This window comes from Zonotrichia albicollis, chromosome 17 (assembly GCF_047830755.1).
Source record: "Zonotrichia albicollis isolate bZonAlb1 chromosome 17, bZonAlb1.hap1, whole genome shotgun sequence".
Classification (NCBI taxonomy): domain Eukaryota; kingdom Metazoa; phylum Chordata; class Aves; order Passeriformes; family Passerellidae; genus Zonotrichia; species Zonotrichia albicollis.
Genome location: NC_133835.1, coordinates 8,613,066 through 8,633,149, shown reverse-complemented (window position 1 = coordinate 8,633,149; position 20,084 = coordinate 8,613,066). Strand labels below are relative to the sequence as shown.

At 60.6% G+C, this 20,084-nt stretch overlaps 2 protein-coding genes across 3 annotated transcripts; both read left to right on the top strand.

Moving 5' to 3' along the window:
• Positions 1 to 6: 6 nt before the first annotated feature.
• On the top strand, positions 7 to 13,095 carry HM13 (histocompatibility minor 13). Of its 2 annotated transcripts, XM_074553714.1 has the most exons (13): positions 7 to 223; positions 1,538 to 1,636; positions 2,861 to 2,943; positions 4,005 to 4,093; positions 4,837 to 4,922; positions 5,035 to 5,160; positions 7,038 to 7,095; positions 7,673 to 7,756; positions 8,145 to 8,181; positions 9,111 to 9,213; positions 9,990 to 10,075; positions 11,988 to 12,175; positions 12,810 to 13,095. In XM_074553714.1, exons 1-12 carry the CDS (start codon positions 44 to 46, stop codon positions 12,136 to 12,138), a joined length of 1,182 nt encoding a protein of 393 aa, XP_074409815.1. In that variant the 5' UTR covers positions 7 to 43; the 3' UTR covers positions 12,139 to 12,175; positions 12,810 to 13,095. The 2 variants fall into 2 exon arrangements, with proteins under 2 accessions (XP_074409815.1, XP_074409816.1); XM_074553715.1 differs by lacking the exon at positions 11,988 to 12,175.
• A 5,067-nt stretch (positions 13,096 to 18,162) lies between these two features.
• ID1 (inhibitor of DNA binding 1) lies at positions 18,163 to 19,072 on the top strand. The gene is made up of 2 exons (XM_074553733.1): positions 18,163 to 18,548; positions 18,736 to 19,072. Exons 1-2 carry the CDS (start codon positions 18,228 to 18,230, stop codon positions 18,775 to 18,777), a joined length of 363 nt encoding a protein of 120 aa, XP_074409834.1. The 5' UTR covers positions 18,163 to 18,227; the 3' UTR covers positions 18,778 to 19,072.
• The last annotated feature ends 1,012 nt before the right edge of the window (positions 19,073 to 20,084 follow it).

Sequence of the window (20,084 nt, the reverse complement as noted above, 5' to 3'; positions counted from 1 at the left end):
GTAAGGGGACGTGTCGGTGCGGACCGCGGTGGGAGCCGCCGCCATGGAGGAGCCCGCGGCGCACAACGGCAGCGCCGCCGGGGCCGCGCCCGCGGCCGGGACCCCCGCCCGCCCGCCCGCCACCCCCGAGGGCATGGCGCTGGCCTACGGCAGCCTCGTCCTCATGGCGCTGCTGCCCATCTTCTTCGGGGCGCTGCGCTCCGTCAGCTGCGCCAAGAGCAAGGTACCCCCGCGGCTCGGGGCAGCCGGGCCTATGGGCCGAGCCCCTCCCCAAGCGTCCCCTCCGGGCGCCCCGGTCACTGCCCCGTTCAGCTGCCCCGGACCGGCAGCTGCATGTGCCCTGCTCCGGCCCTGGGTCTGGAGGCGCAGGGAGCCCCGGGGAGAGAGTTGGCTTCCCCCGGGGCTTCTCCAGCCACTCCTCAGCGCCCCGATAAATTCACGTGCTGCAAAACACAAGCGTCCCCTGTCCCTCCTCAGGAGGGGCTGTGCATGGGGACTCGTGTGTGGCTGTGCCCCGCGGCGCTGGGGCTGGTCCCGGGGTGCCCTCCTGCCTGGACGCCCTGTTCTGTCCCGGTATTCCTCTCGCCCTTCTCTGCATTTCATAGCAGGGACTTCTATGCCAACAGTTGGGCTGCTGTAGCTCAGGAGGAAGGACTGGTTTACACAGTCTGATCTATTACTATTTTTAAAATCTCCTTGTGTGCCCTTAAGCCTCATATCAGGCGTTTCAGGTGATCTTGGGGGGCTTCTGGCAGCCCAGGCAGTGGGGGCTGTGAGCAAAGCCCAGCCGTGGTTCAGGGTGGGGGCTCTCATCCCTCACTCTGCAGGGAGCAGCAGGAATTTGGGGACAGAGTGACAGCTGCCATGCCCAGGATAAGCTGCACGAGGGCTTTTGAGGTGCCCTGGATCTGTGCTGGCCGCAGGTGTCTGCCTGAGTGAGATTAGATCTGTGAGCAGCAGCCAGCTGGGCCTGGAGCGGGCAGGGAACGGGCAGAAAACAGGCAGCCCTCTGCCTCCTCTGAAAGCTGAAGGTCTCCCATGGGAAATGGCTCAAAAGGGGCTGGTTGACATGGTGCAAAGATGGCTTGGAAGGGGTTTATAAATCTGGGGCTTTTGAGTAGGAGAAGTGTCCCAAGAGCAAGGTGAGGGACGAGAAGGTGGCTGGAGAGAGCCTCGTGCACGGGGTGATCACAGATGGTGGCACAGATGGGGCTGGCTGGGCGTGAGTGGAGAGGGAGCCCAGCTCCCCTCTGGGCAGGGGAGAACAGAACAACGCCAGAACAGGATTTTTTCCTTCTCCAAGAGGAGAAAAGCAGTAAAATTTGGCTGCCCTGGGAAGGACAAGTGCAAGGTTTGTGTTTTCCAGCTCAAGCTCTGCCTCTGACACAGCCTCACCTCTGGATATAGCAGGGGCCAGTGGGTGTTTTGTCCCTCCCAAAATCACTGTGGAATGTTGTGTGTTGTGTCTGTTCCCCCCTGCTCAGGTGTGAAACCAGGGCAGGGCTGATCCATTCCTGTTCTGTCCTTCTCTCCCCAGAACTCCTCGGAGATGCCAGAGACCATTACCAGCCGAGACGCTGCTCGCTTCCCCATCGTGGCCAGTTGCACCCTCCTGGGGCTCTACCTCTTCTTTAAAGTGAGTGAGGGGCACTGGAGCTGGAGCAGGACATCCTCCTGCCTGGCAGGAGCTCCCATAACTGGGTGACTCTGATTTTGGCCCTAAGTGTTGGGACAGAAGGTGTGTAAGGCTGCACAGATCGAGCTCTTTGGTGTCACCGTGCCGAGGACGTCAGTTCTTGCCTGAATTGTCACAGCTTGGGGGAAATCAGAGCCTGTTTGTGCACAGGTTGTTTCTGGAGAGCTGCCGAGGAGCAAATAGCCCTGAGCTCTTCCTGCCTCCGTGGGCCAAGCTGACAGGGCACAGGCTGGAGCCAGAGGGTGCCAGGGTCTCTGAGGGGCAGATGCTGCTGGCTCTGTGTTGTGTTCCATGCTGTGCTCCTGGAGCCATCTCAGCTGCAGGCCTGGGGGAGCCCCTGTGTGATCAGCAGAAGACTTCTAGATGTTCAGAGCCCACAGCAGAGTCAGATGACCTGAGAAATGGATGGGAGCTCTCAGCAGTTCATGCTTTTGGTGGTGTGGGGAAAATGTCTTGGCCTCAAGCACTTTGGGCTGCCCATGCAGGTCTGGCACATGGCTGAGCTCCCAGAGGGGTCTGGGGAGCTGCAGCACAGAGTGGTCCTGTGGGCATGGCAGCTTCCAGCTGTGCTGTTTTGGAATCCCTGCAAGGTGCCAGGGTGTTCCTGTCTGGCCAGGAGGTGAGGGTTAAGGTGCAGGGTTGGGAATGGTGCAGTTCAGTCCCTTCTCTGTCAGTGGCTGTGTGCCATGTGCTCTCCTATTCCAGCATCCCCCTTCCAGGAGGGCACAGAGGGCCCCAGGATCCCTCCACACTGGTCTGTAGGGGTGGGATTCAGTAGGGGAGCTGTGACTTGGAGGGCAGGAGTTTTAATAATGCCCTGTTTAATTAGGGCAGGGGATGCTGCTGCTTCCCTGGGCCTGGGCAACCCCTGGGAGCAGTGCCTCTCTCCCTGCTCTGCAGGAGAAGCTCTGGCCTCCTTTCTGCAGCACTGGAGTTATTTTTTGACCTGAGCAGCTCACAGATGCGCTACAGCTCACGGGCCCATTGTGCTTGTTCTTTGAGCACATGGCTATTTCCAACATAGTCTCCTTCAGCATGCAGGAATTTGGGTTATTCTAGCTATTCTTCTTATTTCCCTGGAGCACTGACACAGCAGCTGCCAACAGGAGCATGAGGATGGGAGGATGCTGTGGTTACTAACCCCTCTGTGGTTTTGTCTTGCAGATATTCTCTCAAGAGTACATCAATCTTCTGCTTTCCATGTATTTCTTTGTGCTGGGGATCCTGGCCCTGTCCCACACTATCAGGTACAGCACAAGGATGGGTGTGACTGGGGCAGGGCTGCCTAAAGCTTCAGTTCATTTTATTGGGAGATTTTTAGAGCACTGCTGCCCTGCAGCAGAGCCAGGTCCTTGGGGTATTTGCCCAGCCTGTTAGGGAGCTGTCCCTTGGTGGTGGGAACCAAAGCCCTGGGGGTCCTGGGAAGCCAGTATCCCATACACCAGCACTGGGACAAGGCAAACTCACCCTGAGGAGCTTCTCTGGCTCAGAATCACAGAATCAGAATATCCTGAGTTGCAAGGGATCCACAAGGATCAAGTCCAACTTCTGACCCTCCACAGGACAACTCCAAAAATCCCACCATGTTCCTGAGAATGTTTTCCAAACAGTTCTTGAAATCTGGCATGCTCAGGGCCATGACCACTTCTCTGGGGAGTCTGTAACAGTGCCCAGCCACCTTCTGGGTGAAGAGTCTTTTCTTTATATCCAACTTAAAGCCCTCTTGGCACAGTCCTTGCTGCCCTGCAGAGAGGAAAGCACAGCAGCACCCTTACTGGGATGGGTGACCCAGGCAGCTGGAGTTCCTGGTAGTGTCCCTGGCCTCTCATGGCCATGTGTGGCACGAGGTGTTGAAAGCTCAGACTGTTTCAGTAACTGAAAAAGTTGAACTGGTTTCCTGTTTCGTGAGCTCTGTGGTGTTGGGGACCAGATGCTTTCCCTAGACTGGTGCTGGGCAAGGGTTTTGCTCTGCTCCTGGCTCTGCAGCAGAGCCAGGCAGTGATGGCACAGCCACTGCTGGGTACCCAGAGGGTTGCTGGGGGGCATAGGGCATTTGCTGGGGTCTGGGGTGGCTCCTCCTTTCTTGTGGGCAATGCTCTGTTTTCTTACCTGGAGGATTTGGGGGACTGTCACGTGCTGCCAGATCAGATCTCTGTGCAGGATGAGTTGCTGTGGCTCCTGGCAGTCCCTGATGGAGCAGATGGTGTTTCGCCTCTTGGGAGGGGGTGTGGGGCCCCCTAAACACAGAGGTGCTGGGCAGCTTGTGGGGTTTCTGTCGAACTGCCCTTCTCTACACCTCTCGTTTCAGCCCCATGATGAACAGATTCTTCCCTGCAAATTTCCCCAACAAACAGTACCAGCTCCTCTTCACCCAGGGCTCCGGGGAGAGCAAGGAGGGTACGTTGGCTTTCCTGTCTTTCAGGGGAGCCTGAATGTTTTCTGCCTTTACTGTTCCTTTTTTTTTTTTTCCTTTTACTCTCAGCCCATTGAAAGAACCTTCTCAAAGGCTTGCCTCTTGCTCCCCACTGGGCTTCCATAGCCACTGTGAACCCCACGTGTCCCTGCAGAGCTGGGCTGGCACTCTGTGCTGCCTCTGCCTGGCAGGGAGAGCCCAGAAACACCTCCCAGAGTGCTGTGGGGATGGAGCTGTGGCTGTCATTAAATGCACAGCTTTTATTTAAGCCCCTTGGAAAGCATAGGCCTGACTGGTTTGTGCTGCCTTATCTGGGCCAGATCTTTGCACTGGCAGAAGATGCTTTGATAAGTATCCTGCCCTGTAGTAGCTTTACTGATAAGGGAGTATTTCTGGTGATACCATCAGGAGTTAACTGGCACAGGAAGAAGGAGAAGATTTGTCTCTCCCTGCCTTAGGCAGTGCTTGAATCCAATTTCCTTATTGACAGCAGGACCGTGGATGCTGTCCATGTGCAGAGTCTGGCTGAAGGAGAAGGTCTGAGCTTTGCAGAGCCCCCTGCTCATTCCCAGGCAGTTTGCATGTGTGTACCATGGGTACAGTCCCTTTGTTTGGGACAGAGCACTGAGCTCTGGGCTCCCCAGCTGTGGAATCACTCATCTCAGCCCTGTGTGGGAAGGGGATCTGCCCAGCCTGCCCCAAGTCTGACTTCTCTGTTTTCTTGCAGAAATAGTGAATTATGAGTTTGACACCAAGGATCTCGTGTGCCTGGCCTTGAGCAGTGTTGTGGGGGTCTGGTACCTGCTGAGAAAGGTAAGTGAGGCACAGCTGGGGGCTGGGCTGGATCAGACACTGACTCATTTCCATGCAGGGTGGGGGTTCCATGTACAGCAGGACCCAGATCTCCTTTTCCTCTCCTTCTCAGCACTGGATTGCCAACAATCTCTTCGGGCTGGCATTCTCCCTCAACGGGGTGGAGCTGCTGCACCTGAACAATGTCAGCACTGGCTGCATCTTGCTTGGGGGCCTCTTCATCTACGATGTGTTCTGGGTAAGCAGGAGCATTCTGCAGGCCATTGGTGGAAGTGTGTGCCTGGCATTCTGCCTTTCTGGAGGCACCACGCTGGCTGGACACACACTTGGAGTCAGAATTCTTGGTTTCTCAGCCCAGAGGGTGTGGCAGGGTTGATGACAGAATGCACAGTGGCAGAATGTGGCTCATCAAGTGTGTTTTCTTTTATTCTCTCACTCAGAGAGCCCAGGGCTGGCAGGGGCCTCATCAGAGCTCTTGTGGGGTACTCAGTGTGTGTCATATCTGGTCCTGTATTCCCCACTATGGTCTCCCCAAGGCCTGACAGCTGTTGGGTGGGCTGGAGGCTGCTCTGGGGCACGCTGAGCCTGCCTGTATGAGCTGTGCCTTGGCTCTGTCATCTGCTGGTTTCCTTAGTGTCCTTCTGTTCTCTTGCACAGAGGACCAGACCCTGGAATGCCTCCAGTCCCTTCTCCTCAGCCAGTGCTGCACCCTAACTTTTTCATTTTGAGGTTTTCCTTATTTCTTGCAGTGCATTTGAGCTGCTTTTGTAGAGGAGAGGGGGGCGGGGAAGGCAGGAATGCAGTCGTGTGCTCTGCTCCATGCATGAGACAATGCTTCTCCTTGTAATGTCCGTGTTCCCCAGCCCTTCCTGCTGCCTCCACCTTCTGAATCACCATGTTTCCAAATGTCTGAGAGCCTTGTATGCACTGAGGTCTGTCCAGCAGCTCTGCAGCTGCCTGTGTAATCCCTCCATATTTATGCCTGGCTACTGTGAGTTGTTTTGTCCTTGGCTGGTGGTGCCTCTGTTTCCCAGGCTTGTTAACAGTCCGGGCTCTGTGGTTTTTTAGCCTGTGGGCCACTTCCTGTGCAGCTCTCAGCTGGAGAGGCTCAGCCTTCTGCCTTAGCACACCTGGTGCCCCAGGCCCTGCTTAGTGTGGGAGTGTCTTCCCAGTGCTTTGGGGACTCTGAGTGCACCCCTCTGCTCTCCACTTGCTGGCTGAGTCTCACCTTGGCTTCCCCATGGATCAGAGTAGTGCTGGAGACTTAGGGAAAGGCTGCCTTGAAGTGGAGGCCCTGGTACTGTGCCCCTCTGCAGGGGCTGGTGCCCCTCGCTTGGATCTTGGCATGGATTCAATCACAGTGAGATCCCAGGAGGGTTTCAGGGAGGAAGGAGATCTCAATGGGTTGATGCTGTTGCCCCCACATAGTTTGGGGGTACACATGACGCTTTTCCCTGATCCCAGTTTCGAGTCCTGTCACTCCATGGCAATGCTCAGAACTTACTGCACCTTATGGGAGTTAATCTGATGCTTTAAGATTTCTCTTTAATCCAAAGCTCCAGGATTTTGCTCACCCAGTGCTAACCAACACCTGGTTTTGTGCCTGCTGGACTGGAGGCTTAGAGATGGCAAGGTGCAGAGATCAGAGTGGCTGCCCTCAGTGTTTACAGTCCACCCCCAAATGCTGCCAGTATTTACAGCAGACAGGGCCATGCAAGTAAATGACCTCAGAGCAAACTGCAGCTGATCTGACACTTGCCCCTGTCCCAGCTGGCAGCTCCTGCCCTCCAATTGGATGTTACATGCAGGTAACTGATTAAAGCTGAACTGAGGTGCAGGGCTGGGTGGTGGGCAGCAGCTCTGCCATGTGAATGCTGTCCCCATGCTGCTCTGAGAGCAGGACAGCCATGAAGCAGCTACCTCCCCCAATGCCACCATATCCCTCCTCCCACAGACAGTGGGCTTGCTTGCAGGGCTCCTGTGCCCACTTTTTGGCAGGTCACTGGCTATTTTCTGCCACTGAGGCCATTCCTGGCCCTGGGGTGAGGCTGTAGCTGAGCATGTGTGTGTGTGTTCCTGTGCAGCTGTGGTCACCTTGGTCTCCTTCTGTTCCAGGTCTTTGGCACCAATGTGATGGTGACAGTTGCCAAATCGTTTGAGGCCCCAATAAAACGTGAGTAGATCTTCCCTGTGTGCTGGGGTCCTTTTTGCTGCAAGCCCTGCCCCATGCACCCTCCACCTCTGGAGATGGCTCAGGCTGGGATGTGTGCAGGAGCATTTCCTGATGGTGACCCCTCCTCCCTGTCACTGGCCAGCCTCAAGCCAAGGCAGGTCTCTGGAAAGGGGATGGTTTGCAGTGCCCTGCTCTGTCTCGGTCACTCTGTATCTTTGGAGTGTGCAATTCTACCTGCCTGTAGAAACAGTCCATACCAAATAAACATCACCAAAAAAAGAAAAAACAAAAAAAAACCCCAAACAAACAAAAAGAAAACCCCCCCCAAAAAAATCACAGAGCCCTCAAACAGCAGGAGGGGTGAACTGGTGCTGCTGTGGTGCATGCAATAGTTTGGTCCCTGGTTTCTTGTTCTGGAATTGTCCCAGAAAGAACAAGGAAAGCTACAGGGAAGGAGGGGACTGAGGGCAGGGACAGGTCCCTTGTCCTGCTCTGGTCCCTGTGTGCCAGGCCCAGTGGGGCTGGGGTCTGCTCGGTGGGGACAGTCCCCTCACTGTTCCTCACTCTGCTCCTGCAGTGGTTTTCCCTCAGGACCTGCTGGAGAAGGGGCTGGATGCCGACAACTTCGCCATGCTGGGACTGGGAGACATTGTCATTCCGGGTGAGGACGGGAGAGGGGGAGAACGGGACTGGGGTCTGCTTTGAGGGGTCTGCGGGGAGCCCAGCAGTGCCTGGCTCTGCCCTCGGCCGGGAGCGGGTGTCCTGGTGCTACGGGAGTGTCCCCGCAGGTCCCGGTGTGTCCCGGTGCGACGGGAGTGTCCCCGCAGGTCCCGGTGTGTCGGGAGTGTCCCCGCAGGTCCGGGCGCTGTCCCGGTGCCGCGTGCCACGAGAGGGCACTGTCACCCCGAGCACGGCACCGCGCACCGCGGCTCCTGCCCTGCCTCCCTCAGCCCGCCCTGCCCCTCCGGCCCCTCGCTGTCCCTGCCCTGCTCCCCTCGCTGTCCCTCCTGTGCCACTTGCAGCCCCTCACTGTTTCCTTCTCCCTGCAGGGATCTTCATTGCCTTGCTGCTGCGGTTTGATATCAGGTGAGCAGGCAGCAGGGAAGGGTCTCTGGCAGGTTGGATCTTGCAGCATATTTGAGCTGCTTTTGTGGTGGAAAAAAGGGAAGGGGGAGCCAGGAGTGTGCTCCCTTCTGGAGCTGGGTGTGGAGACACACCAGGGGTGTAAGGAAAAGCTCTTGGAAGAGGGAGCTGGCTCTGTGGGTATGTTCTGAGCACTGGGGTTAGTGGTTGAGTTCAAGCATAGGGATGGGGATCAGGACAGCAGCACACAGCAGCCCCCCAGAGCCTCACCAGCTCCCTGGAACCAAGGAGTGCAGGGCAGTGACAGTGTGGGAAAGACCCAGGAGTGCTGGCACCTGGGAATGCTCATGTGGATGCAGATGGGTGCCTGGCAGTGCTAGCTGCCTCCAGGTCCCACTGATGTTGGAGGAAGCAGCTCCTTCCCACACAGAGAAGCTGCACCTCCAGCTGGGCTGCAGCAGTTGCCCCACACTGAAAGGCTCTGGGGAACAGGGTGCTCTGTGACCATGGTGGTGTGGCCCCACTCCCACTGCTCTTGCACAGACCCTCTGCTCTGTGCCAGCTCTTCCAGGTGTTACCACCCACATCCTGCCTGCACCTGCTGGGAATCCCAGTTCCTGCAGCCTGCCCCATGATAAAATAGTAACTGCTGAGGGCCAGGGACAGGCTTCACCAAGACAATGGGACCTGCTCCCTGGGTCCTAGCCCTAATTCCTCCCTTCCCAGTTGCCATCCAGCACCAATCACTTGCCTTCTTCCCTTCTCCAGCCCCTCACCTGGGTATTACTGCCTTCAGTCCCAGGGGCTGCACAGGAGAGCATTGCTCTGCACACTCCATTGTGGTGGGAGATAGCTAAGAGCACCAGGCCAATTCCATTTTGGCCACTGGCATTCCAGACCAGAGGTCATTGAGCTCTTCCCTTTCCCTACAGCCTGAAGAAGAACACGCACACGTATTTCTACACCAGCTTTGTGGCCTACATCTTTGGGCTGGGCCTCACCATATTCATCATGCACATCTTCAAGCATGCCCAGGTGAGCTCCACCCTGCTGCCTCCTGTGGATGCACATCCAAGTGGGTCAAGCCACCTTGGCCATGAAGTTCCTGCATCCTGCCAGGAAAAAGTAGATTTATTTCTTCTCTTGGCTTTGATTTTCCAGTGCTTGCCTGTACCTTTCCCTTCCCAAAGCTCCTGTGCCCAGCTGGGACAGAGCCTGCTTGGGGCAAGGCTCCTTGTTTCCAACAGCAGCCCCTCAGCCAGGGGCCCTGTGTTTTTTGGCTCTTTAGCAAAGCTGCCCTGAGCACCAGGGCTGTGCTGCAGGGGGCTCTGGGAGCCCATACACTGTGGTCTGCACAGGGGCTCTCAGTGTGTTCATGGCCCACTGGGACCTCACAGCGAGGATTTTCACAGAATCCCAGAATGGTTTGGGAAGGGACCTCAGAGACCATCTTGTTTCAACTCCCCTGCCATGGGCAGAGACACCAACCACTAGACCAGTCTGCTCCACACCCTGTTCCAGCCTGGCCTTGAACACTTCCAGGGACTGAACATCCACAGCTTCTGTGGGCAGCTTGTGCCAGGATCTAACCACCCTCACGGGAAAGAATTTCCTCCTAGTATCCAATCCAGCTTCATGCTGCTGCAGCTCTAACTTAGCTCTTGGAGCTGCTTTTTGGGGTGTTAACTCCCTATGTAGCCAAAGGGATGCAGGATTGTGGGTGCAGAGGGGACAAGGCCATGAGCTCACCTTGCACTTCTCCCTCAGGGTGATTTGTGGTTTGGTTTAACTGTTGTTTTCCTTCCCCACAGCCTGCGCTGCTCTACCTGGTCCCTGCCTGCATTGGATTCCCGCTTCTGGTGGCCTTGGCAAAGGGAGAAGTAACTGAAATGTTCAGGTGAGCCTCAGCTGGCCCTGGAGCTGTTTTGCCGGCGGGCTGGAGCCCGTGAAGCGTGCAGATGTTCCCACGGCCGGGCACAGCTGGAGGGACGGGTTCATGTGGGCACGCTCTGGGTGTGCCCCGGCTCGTGCGTGGGTGGAGGGAGATGAGCTGTGTTGGGACACGCCGGGCCTGGCTGCAGCCCCTCCCGGGAGCTGTGCTCTGCTACCAGCAGGCAGCACCTGGGATTGCCTTACGCCCCAGTGACAGACTCTTCCCATGAGCTGGCAGGCAGGGGAGGGTGGGACTGCACACCTGGTGTGGAGATACTTGGTCATTGTGTCCCAGGGCCTGTGGGTGGGGAGTTATGGAGCCAGAGCAGGCTGTGAGAGCAGCCAAGGCTGGTTGGAGCACATCCCAACCTCCCCAGCTGGGCACAGTCTCCTGGTTTGTAGTACTCTCCCTGCCCCAGAGACTGTGGGTACAGAGGAGGGGGGACTGGGCTGTTGTGCTCAGCTGTTCTTGGAGCCTGTCCAGGCTGTCAGTGGGCAGCTCTGGCCTCCTGCCTGAGAGCTGTTTCTCTGTCATGCTGGAGACTTGGTGGTGGCTCGGCACAGTAATGATGGTTGATGCAGAGGAGGGAAGGGAACATCCTAAAGCAGGGCAGTGTACCCTCCAGCCTCCCCAGTGCCCCAGCCTGGGGAGCGTTCCTGAGCTCCCAGCCTCCTCAGAGGGAAACTGGAAGCCAGCTGTCCTCCCTCCTCCCTCCCTCCCCTCCCCTGGGAGATGCAGGTATGCGTGTTCCCAGCGGCTCTCAGCTGGGCCGTCCCCAGCCCTGCCGCACCTGCCCCTCCTTTGATGTTTGCTTCTGACAATCGCTGCTGCAGGCACTGAGTGTCCTGGGATCGTCCTTCCTGTGCACCTGGGATCCTGCAGCCGCTTTCCCCAGTGCTGTGACTCACCAGCTGACAGCAGCAGCAGCTCCTGCCAGGAAACTGGGGAGAGATGAGCTGTGAGGCCGGGCCCACTGGGCAGCAAGGAGCACAGGGAGCCTGGCAGCCAGGGGCCAGTGCCCTCCCAGAGCAGTAGCACAAGCTGCTCCAGCAGCAAAGTGTTGCCAGGGCAAGAGCAGGATGCTGGAGGGTTGCAAACTTGATGGCCCCAGGGGGCCAGACCTCCCTTGAAGTGGCTCCAATTGCAGGCAGAGGAAGTGGGATATGGAGGGACCAATGCCTGGAGGGCAGTGGCTCCCACCGCAGGAATCCCACCAGGTGTAGGTTGCTCTGCTGTGGTGCTTTGGTGTGCCCTGATCCTCCCTGGAGCTGTCAGTTCCTGTGGTCTCTGCCTGCACATGGCATCTCACAGCAGTGAGGGTCTGCAGGCAGGGTGGGAGTGAGCAGATCTGAGCTGCAGGCCCAGGGAAGGGGTGCTGGTGGAGCAGAGGTTGGTGACATTGGGATCAGCTCCATGGCTCTCAGCCTTGCCAAACCTCCCTAGGCTAGGCAGGAAGCTCCCTCAGCAGTGGGAACCCATCCTGCTCCCCACATCTGCTGTGGGCACGCTGTCCTCGAGCGGCAGGACAGGGTCTGCTGCATCTCTCTGTCACCTGCCCTGCCCCTGGGCTGCTCCCCTGCCACCTCCCCACTGCCCAGGCTTGCTCTCCCTAGGTTCTGGCTGCCTGGCTCTGCTCATGCCACTGGGAGCAGTCTTATCCCTGAGTTTCAGTGCTCACTTTTCCATGCTCCAGCCCTGTCCTGGAGTCTGCAGGCAAGGAGAGGCCAGGGGTGCCAGCAGGTGAAGGGGGATGCCAGGCTTCCTGCACAGGGCGGTGCATTCTCGGCGCTCTCACTCCAAAACTCTTCTGCTTTTTCTCTCCCCCCCCTCCTTTCTGTCCTTGTCTTTCCCTTCCTGCTTCCTCTCTCTCCTGCAGCTATGAATCCTCTGCTGAAATCTTGCCTCACACACCAAGACTTACCCACTTCCCCACGGTGTCTGGCTCGCCGGCCAGCCTGGCTGATTCCATGCAGCAGAAACTGTCCTGTCCCCGCCGACGCCGGCAGCAGAGCCCCAGTGCCATGTAGCACTGCCACCAGGGCCCTTGTCTGTCGCTCTGGCCAGGTAGGGACAGGTCCTGGCTCTCCCTGGCCAAGCTCTCCCTATTCCCAGCTCTCTCTGTGGGCAGAGGCTGGAGCTGTTGCTGCGCTGCTGTGGGCCGGCTTCTCTCCCATTCTGAGAGAGGAGACTGGGAAGGGCAAAAAGATTTGACATCCCAGACCTTGTCCTTTCTGCTTGGAGCAGCATTCCCATTTCCTCAGCCAGAACCCTGGGGCCACTGCTGGAGGGGGTTTGCAGCCAGAGGAGTGAGACCCTGGGAGGGAACGCTGCTGTTGGTCTCGCTGCAGTTCCCCTGTTAACCGGCCCCGCTGGCACCGGTGCTCAGCCAAGGAAAGCATGTGCTATCCAGGATATCCAGTAGTGCTCTTGGGAGCAAGGACAGATCCCTGGGCACAGAGCTGGCCCCTGGCTGGGTCCATCCTACCCTTGGAGGTGTCTGGGGGGGATGCAGCCCTCATCTCCCTGCCTGGGCTCTGCCCCATGGGGCTTCCTGTGCTGGGCCCTGATGGCTGGAGCCCACCTTGTCCTCAACAGCAGCAGGGCAGAAGCTGAGGCCACAGGCTGGGCTGTCCCCACACAGCACAGGGCTCTGTCCCCAGCGAGCAGCTGGCCCCACTCACGTCCCTCTTGTCCCCAGCTACGAGGAGAGCTCAACCCCCAAGGAGGCAGCAGGGGCTTCCAAAGAAGAGCCAACAGAAGCCTCCAAGAAGGAGAAGTGACCTTGCCCGTGGGCCGTGCCTGGTGCTGCTGGGCTGGGGCCCTTCAAGACCCTTTGCAAGTGACAGACGACGAAACAATTGTGCAAGAGCATCGTGTTGTGTGTGTCGGAGCAGCCACCCAGGTGGGGTATCGATGTATGCCGGTTTTTAAATTTTGTATTGTGCATTTGCTTTCTCTCATATTAAACCATATTGAAGGAAGGAGTGCCGGTGTGGCCGTGCCCCTGCTCAGCCAGCACTGGGATTGGCATCAGCTCACCCGCCTTCTCCCACTGGAGCTGGTGGCTATTGTCTGGCTGTTTCCAAGTGACCAAGTGACCGACCCTTTCCCCCTCCCACTTCTCTGGCACTGGGCCTTCCCCCAGCCTGGCCCCTGCTCTGCAATACCTAGATTTAGGGCCGGAGCCACTGAGCCTTATGTGGGTTTGAGCTGGGATCTGGCCCCAGAGAAGGGTGGCTCATCAGGGATTGGGATGCAGGAGCCCCACAGGATGGGAATGTGCTCTCCCTCAGCTGCTGGGGTGCTCAGTGAGCTGAGGCTAACGCCCCATAGCCTGGAGGAGCAGGAATGGGAGGGCTAGGAGTGGGTAACCTCAAACCCAGCCCTGGAGCAGGGTGAAGACAGTATGGATTGTCCCCCTTCCTTGCAGGGAGCCAGGCACAATCCTGCACCCTTTAGGACTGGGATGGGCAGAGAATGCTGGTGCAGGCGTGGGGGCTGGCGGGGCTGCAGGCAGGGGCAGCTCCAGCATCCACCACAGCTTCCACTGGGACCAGCTGCCCTGTGTCCTGCAGCACTGGCAGTGTCCTCCCTACCCCTCCTGGAGGCCCACATGTGGAGGATCGTGCATCCCTTCGGCCATGCCCACTGCCAGAATAAATAGAAAGTGTTTGCTGGCTTGGCAGCTCCTCCACAAAAGCCGTATTGAACCATTATTCCCTGCGCCGGCTGCGAGCACTAAAAGTGGCGCCTCGCGTTCTGCCATCTAATGACCCTTCGCAGGCTCCTACAGATGTTTTCTATGACTTACAGCTCCTTTTCCAACAGCCCTGTCCGCAAAAACAAGAGGGGCCACTTTAATTCCAATTAAATACCTCCAGCTAAGCAAACAGTGTGCAGCAGGGTCTGGGTACAGCGCGGCCGCCAGGCCCAGCCCACCGAGTCACTGAGTCTAGACTCCAGATGTGATTTCACCAGCCTCCAGTGTTCATGGAGAAGGACTTGGGCTCTGCCGTGGGGTGCAGGACCCTACCCTGAGTCAGGACCCCACTCCCCAGCCTGGTGTGTCCTTGGTGTGAGGCTGGCACTGCGTCCTCCCTGGCTTTGGGTGGTAGGAGCTGCATCCCCATGCAGCCTCCAGAGGCCCCGAGAGGGCAGGAGCAGCCTGGGGGGTGCACAGGGTACCCCTGTGCCAACATCACTCTCCTGCCCTGCAGAGCTTCCAGCAGCTCCTGCCTGCTCTAGATGTGGTGGAAGTGTGGCCAGGAGCTTTCCCAGGGCTGCAGGGAGCGGAAGGCCTGGGAAGGGGAGAGCAGGGTCACCCCTCACCCTGCCTGGCCGATAAGCAGGGGCCGGCCGGGAGGAAGGAAATGTGCTGGGCCCTGCAAGGAGCTGCTGGAGCCAGCACTCAGCGCTCCTGGGCTCCCTCACCCGCTGCACCTGGGCCTGTGGCACCTCCGGTCCGGCAGGGCTGAGGCCGCTCGGCTCCGCTGTGTCTGCGCCGCTGCTGGGCCAGGTCCCCTCTCGGCAGGGTCCCTCCGGCCTGGTGGGGGCTGCGGAAACGGGGATGTGCCGACTCCAGCAGGAAACCTCCGTCCATTCAACTGCACCCAGCTCAGGCAGGGGCCAGAGCTGCCTGTTCATCTGCCTTGGGATGATCCTCACTCACCCACGGCACCTCATGGCAGTGGTGAAGATGCCCCTTGGCCAGGGGAGCTCATGGGCACACACCCCTTGTGCCAAGCTCCCACCAGCAATTGCAGTGGGATGGGATGGGCTCAGCTGGAGGTGCACAGGGTGCAAACACCAGGCAAGGGGAGGGTGGTTTCATGTTTTGGGAGTGCTGGTGCCTGGTGTGAGGGTGGACACATCAGGGCTGCTCGTCTTTAGAGCCCTGTGGAGCCTCCCCACCTCAACAGGGTTTCAGCTGGGTGGTGATGGGTGATGGGTGCTGCAGTTGTACCTCATGCTCTACCATGCAGGGTGAGAGGTGCTTTGCTGTGATGGTGGGAGCTGGGGTCCCATGGAGTGGTGGGTGCTGGAGGTGAGCTCTGGGGTCCCATGGAGGGGCGGGTGCTGGTGGTGGGAGCTGGGGTCCCGTGTGATGATGGCTACTGACAGTGGCGCCCGGCCGGCGGCTGCGAGCAGGGAGAGGAAGCAGCCCAAGGCAGCCCCAGTCCCGGTCGGCCGGCGAGGAGGGGCAGGAAGCTGGAATAAATCCCAGGAAGGGCTGCCTGGCTCCAGCTGGTCTGGGCTGCAGCGGATGGAAGCTGGGAACGGGAAGGGAGAAGGCGGGAGGGGAATGCGCAGGGGCTTTCTCAGGCCTCGGCCCCGCTCCAGCTGTGCCGGCGGCCCCAGCACATCTGCAACCCTGGCTCAGCAGTGTCGTGCGGACATGGGGGGGTGGAAGCTCTGTGTAGCCTCAGGGGTGACCTGCGGATGGCACCGGGAGAGGGGATCTGGATGGAGCCCAACCCAGCCAGTTTGGGAGCCCTGGTCACTGGTGGGGGCCCAGCCTGACCTGCCGTGTCCGTGCTGCCTTCCAGCCCTGCGTGCCGGAGTGCGGGGCTGGGTGCTGCCGCTTGTGGGGTGCCGCCTGTCCCCCCATTTCCCCATCGCAGCAGCGCAGGCAGCCCCTCGGCCCCTCGGCGGTCTGGCCGGCCGTGCCCTGTGTGGTCCCGGCGGGGCGGGGGCGGCCGGGGGCTTTGATGTGCTCGGCTGCCGGGCAACCCCTGCTCAGCGCAAAGCAGCCGCCCCCCGGCTGCCCCCCCGGCCGGGCTGAGCCCCGCCAGCACCATATGGCCGAGGCTGCTGTTACCGCGCCGTGAGCCCCGTTCCCAGAATTGAGATGGAAATGAAGCTCTGTGTTCTGCCGGACAACGCTGCTGCGCCGGCCGGCTCGCCGTGCCAGGCCGGGACCCCGCGGCCAGCTGTGGCCAAGGCAGCGTCCCGGTGCCACGCTGGCAGCCCCGAGCCCCGCACCCCATCCCCAGCGCCCCAACACGCACAGGGACGGGGTGAGGATGTCCTGCTCTCGGGGCATCCAGTGGGCTGGGGCAGCTGGAGTGGCTGTGCCAGGCTGGCTGTGCCCTGTGTGCCATGACACCCATCACCGCCACGAAATGTGTCCCCGTCCTTGTCCCCGCGCCGCTCGGGGTGGCCGGTGGCAGGGGCGCGGGGTCCGGCTCGTCCTGGCATTGTTGGCGGCGCAGCTGGCGGTGGCGGCGGCCGGCCGGCGGCCCTGAAAGACATTCCTGTGCACAATGTCCCCGGCCTCCCGCCGCGGCCCGGCCACTGCCGCCAGATGGGGGCTAATTAGCAGCTTTGAGAGCCGCGGTGGGAACCGGGCAGCACCGGGCCCTCCGCCGAGCCCTGAATGGAGGGGGCGACCCCAGCGCCGTGCCCACCCTGGGAACCGCCACCGCACCAGGCTGGGGACACAGGGAGGAGGGACAGAGGGAGGGACAGGGGGATCCAGCTCCCCCCAGCCAGGCTGGCAGGGCTGGAGTTCATGCATGCTCTCCAGGATTGCTGCCCTCCTCAGAAGAGGAAGAAGAGGAGAGGCCTTCACCTCCCGAATGCCTGGGGACGTGCGGCAGGGTCTGGCCTCCCCAGCCCAACCTCAAAAAGCCCTGGGAGAGCTGTGCTGGCACTCGGGCACACATATTGGTGTGCAAGGCAGGGTGTACGTGTGCATGAGTGTGCATGTGTGTACGTGTGTGTGTGTCTACCTGTATGTGCATCCATCCGTGTGTGCCTCTGTTGTGTGCGGGTACTTGGGGCTGTGTTTGGTGTCCACAGGGTTGTGTATGTGTGTGAACGCTCCTGTGCACATATTTGGGTATGTCCCACACACATCTGTGTGTGCAAGCACGTGTGCGTCCACACCTTTGTGTGCACACGCACACCCACCCTGCGTGTCGGTGTGAGCACACACCCGAGAGTGTCTGAGGCTCAGCTTTCCCTGCCTCCCTCCCTTCCCACAGCATTCCGTGCTGCTCGGGGTGTGCCGGGGTCTCGCTCGGGGGCCCTCCCCGGGCGCTGCTTGCCCTCCCCGCAGGTGCGGGGTAATTAGCAGGAACGCTAATTACAGCCCGGACCAGAAACCCTTCGGGGCAAGGACCGGCTGCCTCGCACAGTGGCGGGACCTCCACGGGTTTCCCCTGCGGCAGAACCGCGCTCGCAGCCCTGCGCTGCCCCACGCACCCAGCGCTCGACCCTCTGCCGGTCCCTCGGGTGGTCCCGGACCTGGCGACCCCCGCCCCGGCAGCCGCCACCGAGCAGCTCTGCGGAGGTTTGAACCCCGGGAGCGGGGAGGGAACGGGGAACTCCGAACTTGGGCCGGGGGGCGCGGAGCTGTCCCCTGTGGGGATGCCCGTGTGCCTGTGCCACCGTGGGGCCCCGGTGTCCCCGTGAGGGTGCAGATGTGCCCCGGGGGTCCCTGTGATTCCTGCAAGGTCCCGGTGCCCGTATCCAAGAGAGCATGCCAGTGTCTCCGTGGGGTGCCGGTGTCCCGGTGGGGGTGGCGCTGTCTCCGTGGGGGTCCCGGTGCCCCCCGTAGGGGCTGCAGGTGTGTGTCCCCGCCCCGCCCCCGTCGCCATGGGCACCGCCCGCCCGGCGCCGCGCTGACAGCGCGCGGCGTTTTATGAATGGGTGACGTCACGGGCCTGGCGTCTCACGGTCTGAGCCGCCGCGGGGCGGGGGGGCCGCGGGGAGCGCGGGGGGGCCGAGCCCGGAGGGGCACCGGGGGCCGGGAGGGGACAAGGGGCGAGCGGGGAACCCGGCACCGAGAGCCCGCGGGGCGAGCACCCGCGCTAACTGCGGGCACGGTGGGCGCTCCGCGCCGCTGGAACCGCCGCACCGCCGGCGTCCCTGCCCCGCAGCCCGAGCCCGTCACGGCGCTCCCTCCGCCATTGCCCCTTTAAGACGCTGCCCTTTGGGGCGCATGAATGGAGTGGGCGGGGCTCTGCCCGCCTTTTCCGCGCTGCCATTGGCCGAGGGTTCCCCGCGGCCCCGCCCTCCCACCGGCGGTGCTCTATAAGTGCGCGGCGGGGCGCGGGCTCCTTGTCCGCCCGCTGCGTCCGTGTCCTTCCCGCCGCGCTCGCCGCTTCTCGCCATGAAGGTCGCCGCTGTCGCTTCTTCGCCGCTGCCCGCGGGCGCTGGTGGCCCGCTGAAGGCTGTGCGGCCCGGGGAAGCTGCCCGCTGCGGGCCAGTCCCGGGGGTGTCGCCGGTGGCGGCGGAGCAGGCGGCCGCCGCGCTGCTGTACGATATGAAGGGCTGCTACTCGCGGCTACGGGCGCTGGTGCCGACGCTGCCGCGGCACCGGCGGGTCTCCAAGGTGGAGCTGCTGCAGCACGTTATCGACTACATCTGGGACCTGCAGCTGGAGCTGCAGTGCGGCCCCCCCCGCCCCGCCGCTGCTGGGGACTCCCCCGAGGTGAGTGCGGACACCGCGGCACCGGCTCAGAGCCGCGCTCCTCACGGGCAGCACCGGCGTTCCTTGGACTCTCCTTCCCCGATCCGCGCTCTTTCCTTCCCGGGGATGTTCCTTCCTCCTGTCCCTGTTCCCTCTCCAGCATCCTCTGGCAAATACTGACCGCCCGCTTCGTGTCCCTTTCCCGCAGGCTCCGTGCATTCCCGCTGCCGATCGGATCCTCTGCCGCTGAGACCGCTCTGGACCTTCCACGGACATCGTTCCCGGGACCCCGGTCCCACCACGGACATCATCCCCGGGATCCTGGTCCCACCACGGACATCGTTCCCGGGACCCCGTCCCCGAGCACCGCGGCTCACCCGCATCCCTGGCTCCCCACCCGCAGCCTGGGCAGGGGGTGCTGTGGGCCGGATCCTTCCTTCTCAGATTGCTGAGAGCATTCCCCGTATTGTATATTACAATGATGCTGGAGAATATTGTTCTACAATAGCTGGAGTTTTGTTATTAAACAAGCCCTGATGACCACACGTGCGTTTTCTTCCTGCCCCCCCCCCCCAGGGTTTTGGACGTGTTTTGCTGCGGGAGTTTGTGCCAAATTTAACGGGGGATGGCTTGTGCAGACCACTGTGGGCTGGGTGGGTATATTGGGGGATAGAGGGTCTAGGACCCTGTGGTGGTGCTGGGGAAGGGGTTTCCCACAGGCTGGTCCCAATTCCCTGTGTCCCAGCATTGCCCACACAGAGCCTCTCCCAGTGGTTCCTGAGGGGTTTCACTCTCTGGGCTCAGTGGGGTGTTGAGGGTCAGACACAGGAGGAAAGATGGTTGGCACCCTGTGTTCAGTGGTGGGATAATGCAGCAGCCCTGGGATGCATCTTCCCGTGATCGGGCACCTAATGGGATGATGACACAGAGGGGACAGTGCTGTGAGCCAGCTGTGGGTTCTGTGCCCCCATGGGAGTGTGGTTTCCCCATCTCCCTGGACAGTGGTGTGTTCACAGCCTGGAATTCCCTTCCCTCCCCTTCCCAGCTGGACCACCTGCACCCATCGGCCTTTCCAGGGCTCCCACGATTGTTGCTGTGTCAGGACTGGGGGATTGCAGGGCTGATGATGCAGGGATTGTTCCCTTCACAGGGGAGAGCAGATACGAGTCCTGGGGTGCTTCTCTCTGTGGTCCCGCCCCTGTGGTTCCTGCTCTTCCTGGTGCAACCCCTGCCTGTGGGGACACACAACGCTCGGGACAAGGAAATTGCATCAGGGCTTGTGCAACCCCGAGGGCTGGGGGTGCCCCGGGCAGCTGCCCTGACCTGAGCTTCCCTGTGACTCACAAACACCCCGGGGATCTCACAGCCTCCTGTCCCAGATCTGTGCAGACCTCCCTATGGGGCCGGGTGACACTTGGGGTACCTGGAGGGGGCTTTTGTTGCTCTGGTGGGACCCTTTAAGCTCTCCCCCTCCCCAGGGCCTGCAGCCAGGGAATTTGGGGCTGGAAGGGGCTGAGCAGCCCCGGGCACAGGGTGTGTGAGGCTCTGCACACCTCT

Coding starts and splice junctions, on each gene's coding strand:
- HM13 (XM_074553714.1), top strand. CDS start 44: ATGGAGGAGCCCGCGGCGCACAACGGCAGCGCCGCCGGGGCCGCGCCC. Junction 5,161..7,037: donor TCATCTACGATGTGTTCTGG/GTAAGCAGGAGC, acceptor CTTCTGTTCCAG/GTCTTTGGCACCAATGTGAT. Junction 7,096..7,672: donor GTTTGAGGCCCCAATAAAAC/GTGAGTAGATCT, acceptor CTGCTCCTGCAG/TGGTTTTCCCTCAGGACCTG.
- ID1 (XM_074553733.1), top strand. CDS start 18,228: ATGAAGGTCGCCGCTGTCGCTTCTTCGCCGCTGCCCGCGGGCGCTGGT. Junction 18,549..18,735: donor CTGCTGGGGACTCCCCCGAG/GTGAGTGCGGAC, acceptor CCTTTCCCGCAG/GCTCCGTGCATTCCCGCTGC.